The sequence below is a fragment of the Monoraphidium neglectum genome (genome assembly GCF_000611645.1).
Source record: "Monoraphidium neglectum strain SAG 48.87 unplaced genomic scaffold scaffold04043, whole genome shotgun sequence".
Lineage (NCBI taxonomy): Eukaryota > Viridiplantae > Chlorophyta > Chlorophyceae > Sphaeropleales > Selenastraceae > Monoraphidium > Monoraphidium neglectum.
In genome coordinates this window covers 635-5,169 of record NW_014009586.1, presented here as the reverse complement: position 1 = coordinate 5,169, position 4,535 = coordinate 635, and the positions used below count along the sequence as shown (strand labels likewise).

The window sequence follows — 4,535 nt, the reverse complement described above, 5'->3', positions numbered from 1 at the left end:
TCGGCATGTCCGAGGTTTGGGATGTCATCAAGCTGCTCGGGACGGGTGAGACGGGACGCGTAAAACCGCTGACGGGAGGTTTGTCTTTCGGTCGGCGAACCCTGCGCGGCCCTCACCGCAGCTTCGTGTGTCAGTCTGCCGCATTGGAGTGCCCGGCTCTGCCCGGGCGGCGATGGTTCTGATGCTAAATAGAGATTGCGTGGTCAGTCGGGCAGCTGGGGCATTTTTTTGAGGTTTTTCTTGGGGAGGTGGGGGATAGCGTGGCGGAGCGTGGCGCGAGGGGGTGGGGTGTGCGGTGGGGGGCTGGCTGCTTGCAAGCATGGTGCAGCGCCACGCGAGGCGCAGCACGCGGCCTCACGGCGCCACCAGCAGCCGCCGCCAGCAGCCCCCGGCCGCGGCTGGCCAGGCCGCGCCCCCGTCCCCCTGCCGCGGCGCTCAGGCGACGGCCGCCGCTGGCTCGCCCCACGCCCTTAGCCCCACCCCTCCTCTGACCCGCACGCTGCCCTAAAAACCCCACAGTAACTCACAAACCCTCCCAAAACCCCAACCGGACCCCTAAACCCTGAAACCTGAAACCCTATACTCCAAGGCGGCGAGGGGGAGACGTGGCTGTGCCGCGAGAGGGCGACCGGCAGAGATGTGGCGATCAAGCTGGTGCAGCGGCCGATACCAAAGCCCATCGCCCAGATCATCCAGAGGGAGATCTTGATCTTGGCAGATCTGGGAGGTGAGGGGGCGTGACACCCTGACGCGTGAACGCCTTCGCCCGTGGCGGCGCGAAGCGTGGCGGGCGGACTTCGTGTGATGCGTTTGGGCGTTGTGTTTTGGGCCTACCTGCGCGATCAACGGCGTGAGGCTGCATGGGCGATAGGGTGGATCCTCCCTGAGGGGGCAGGGCCGGCAAGCGGGGGAAAGGGGGGGAAGGGGGGCGGCACGCAAGGCAGAGCAATTCCGCCAACGCGCGCCTCTATGTTTTGTCAGACCCCCAGCTTGCCTGCGCCTCCGAGCCCCCAGCCTGCCAAGGTGATGATGACTTGAATCAAACAATGAGAGTAAGAACAAGTTGTAATCAACATCGATCACCCAAATCTCTACTTGCAGATGGCCACCTGAGCATTGTGCAAGCTGAGGAGGTTGTGCTGACGCGCTCCCACATCGGGTTAGTCATGGAGTACGTCAAGGGTGAGTCACTGCCAAGGCTGCTCGAGGGGTGCGCCGCGGCGGTCGCGCGGGCGGCGCTGTCGGGGCGCGGCGCCCTCCGCGCTGCCGCCCGCGTTCCTGCCGGCACGGCGGCGGCGGCGGCTCGCTTTGTGTGTGCGTGAGCAGCTGACGCGGCAAGCGACGCCGCCGAGTAGCAGCTTCAAAGCCCGCTTGCAACCCCCGCGTTGGCCGTTGTCACCTTTACACTCTCAGCGGCCACCATCTGCACGCCTGTCCAAAGGTCGATGCAGTCAAGCTTGGAACTGCCTGCACCCCAACCCCTTTGTACTCTGCCCCTCTCTTTGCTTCAGTTCGATTCACCAATACATCATAACACTCAAGCAACAAATTTGATTGTACCATCACAGGCGGCAACCTGGTGTCTTACGTGACGCGGCGGCGCGACAGCGCGGCATTGCGGGGCGGCCTATGCATGGATGAGGACGCGGCCTGCTACTTTTTCAGGTGCGTGAGGGGCGGCCGGTGGTGTTTGGCACCCTCTCGGGGTTTTATCGTCAAAGTTGACTCTGTGAAACAACAAGTTATTCGACAGTCGGTCTTTTGGTGCGACATGGATGTTGATCGGCCGGCGGGGCCGCGGTGTACTGAGTCTTGTTACTTGCTGTGGGCGCGGGGGGGGGGGGGCTTCAAATAGTTGAGGCGCGTGCTGGTGTGCTGCGGGCCCGGCCAAAACAAGGGATGCGTGATAAAGTAGGCGGCGAGATCCCCGCCCTTTGTTTCTTGGAGTGCGGGTCGGTGCACGCCTTCAACCAGAGCTGCCGGTGTACAGGCGTGTGCGGCGCCCAACCGGTCGGCCGAGTCGATGCCGCCGCAAGTGCGCGGTGCAGCCCCCCCCCCCTCGCGCTGTGCACGACCCCTTGTGAGGTCTTAGCTCACGCCCTCATGTCAACCCTGTCCACATCATCACAACCGCCCGCTCGATTCATGACACAGGCAGCTGATTTCTGCTGTTCAGTACTGTCACGAGGGCCACGTGGCGCACAGGTGGGCGGGATGGCGGTGCGGCGGGCGCGTCGGACCGAGTGCCCCGCACCCTTTTCGACCTGTTTGGCCAACCCTGTAACGCCTGCATTCGTTCGGCCCAGCCTGCCGCCGCCCCCCTCTCCCCGACTCACAAAAGGCTTTCCACGCGCGCGGCGCGGGCCGCCCGCCCCGCCCCTCCTCGCCAGAACCGCCTGCACGCAAGCGCCTGAAAATCCATTTTCTTGACGTATCAACCCAACTAAAAGCCATAAAAAGCGTCCACCCCCGTGCCCGGCCCACCAACAAAACCTCCCCCAGGGACCTGAAGCTGGACAATGCTCTGCTGGACGACAGGGACCCCCCACGCCTCAAACTGTGCGACGTGAGATTGGGGCGTCTATTTTGTTCATAAATATCCCGTTTTCGAGGTCGATTCCGCGTAGGGGTGATTGTCTTGCTGCCCTGTGGGCGCGTGCTTGCTTCGTCCCCCGACAGTGCTGGCACGTGAGCCTTCGCCCGACCCCGACCCCCGTTCCCATCGCCCGCCCGCGCGCGCGCTGCGGGCCCACGGGCGCTGTGCGCACGCCGCAGCCGCACGCGCACACACAAACCCATACACACTCCAATGAACACAAATTCATATCCCTGCACTCCCGTGCAGTTTGGTTTTGCCAAGGGGTGGGCCACCAGCAGCAATATGGACACCATGCGCATCGGGACGTGAGCAGGGAGGGGGGGTTGAGGGGGAGGCTCAGAGCAGGGGCCAGGAGTCGAGGCTTGAAGCAAGAGGGGGGAGGGGGGCAGGGTGGGGAGGCATCCATGACCTCTTTGCATGTCCATGCAAAAAGAGTGAGCTCACAGCTGATTGCCCCCCAACCGCAACCAACTCCACAATCACCACCCTGTCTGATCGCCCCCCCCCCTTGCCCCCACTCCCCGTTAAAAATACCTGAAGAGCCGAGTACATGGGGCCTGAACTCATATCTGGGCGCTCTGGCTACGACGGAAAAAAGGTGACATCCTGCGCATGCATGCACGTCTGTGCCAGGCGCATGTGCAGCAGCGTTGGCCGGGCTTTGGGTACACGCAAGCCTGCTGACTCTCGGGCTGCCGCCCACCCCTGCACATGGAGCACCTCAAGCGCCCACCGTCACACGCCCCAGTCATGCAATCCAATCATGCACCCCCCAGCATGCGACCCCTGCATGCAGCCCCATCATGCTTGCACCGCCATCATGCATCCCATGCATGCCCCTCTATAACACACACCCATCATGCACACCCGTCATGCATACCCGTCATGCATGACCCCATGACGCATGCACCCTCATCTTGCACCCCCGCCATCACGCATCCTCCGTCACGCACCTCCATCGTTCACCCTCCGTTGTGCACACTGCATGTTTGCACCCTCATGCCCATGGAATGACGTCATCATGCACCCTCATGCCCATGGGATGACGTCAGGTTGACGTGTGGGCCGCGGGCGTGATGCTGTACGTGCTGCTGCTGGGGGCCTTCCCCTTTGAGATGGAGGACGAGAACTACGAGAGCACCGCGGGTGAGGGTTTGACCAGAATTTGACCAGAGTTTGACCAGAGTTTGACCAGATTTTGACCAGGGCTTCCACTTCATAATTTTGACCAGGGTTGACCATGGTTTCGCCGGAATCCGCCCAGCAGACATCAACTTCCTGTTTTGATAGGGCATATATCTGAAAGCTCGCTGATTTGTAAGTTCCAATTTGTTGACCCCTGACCTTCCTTTGCAAGCTATCGTGCTCATCACTCATCTCACGTGACTCAGCCGCCTCTGAACGCACACCTACAAACCCAATGCCCAGGCCTCTATAGCATCTGGGTGAACCAGGTCCGCACCAGCTGGCAGGACAGCCCCCAAAACGCACGCGCAGTCCAGAGCCTCTCCCCAGAGTGCAGGTAGGCGCCAGCCAGCCCGGGCTGGGCAAAGCAGCAGGGTGTTGCATACAGCAACCGACGCATGCATCAGCTGACTGGGATCCATGCCTTTTCCAGCAGCCACGGGTATCGCGTTCATTGAGCAGGCAAGCTGCTGCGCTGCTACCCTCCAAGACCACCCTGATTGCACCACGCTCCCATACTATCCTTACCCCCCCCCCATAAAACCACTCCCGAAAATCCGTTACCCGCCGTCCCAGGGACCTCCTTGACCGCATGTTTGACGTCAACCTGGCCACCCGCATCTCAGTGGATGACATCACCCGTCACCCCTGGGTCAACCGGCCCCTGCCCGAAAAGTGGGGTTGCCCTGCGCTGCGGTTGCCCTGCGCTGCTAGCCAGCCCCCGCCCCGCGGCTGCGGCGGGCGCCAGTGT

At 62.3% G+C, this 4,535-nt stretch overlaps 1 protein-coding gene across 1 annotated transcript; it reads left to right on the top strand.

Moving 5' to 3' along the window:
* Positions 1–1,101: 1,101 nt before the first annotated feature.
* MNEG_13773 (hypothetical protein) lies at positions 1,102–3,886 on the top strand (the record flags this gene model as incomplete). Its single annotated transcript, XM_014037755.1, has 8 exons — positions 1,102–1,314; positions 1,569–1,665; positions 2,155–2,205; positions 2,503–2,566; positions 2,846–2,904; positions 3,140–3,197; positions 3,652–3,745; positions 3,867–3,886. Coding segments are annotated over 8 exons (656 nt in total), but the record flags the coding sequence as incomplete, so codon positions are not given.
* Positions 3,887–4,535: the final 649 nt, after the last annotated feature.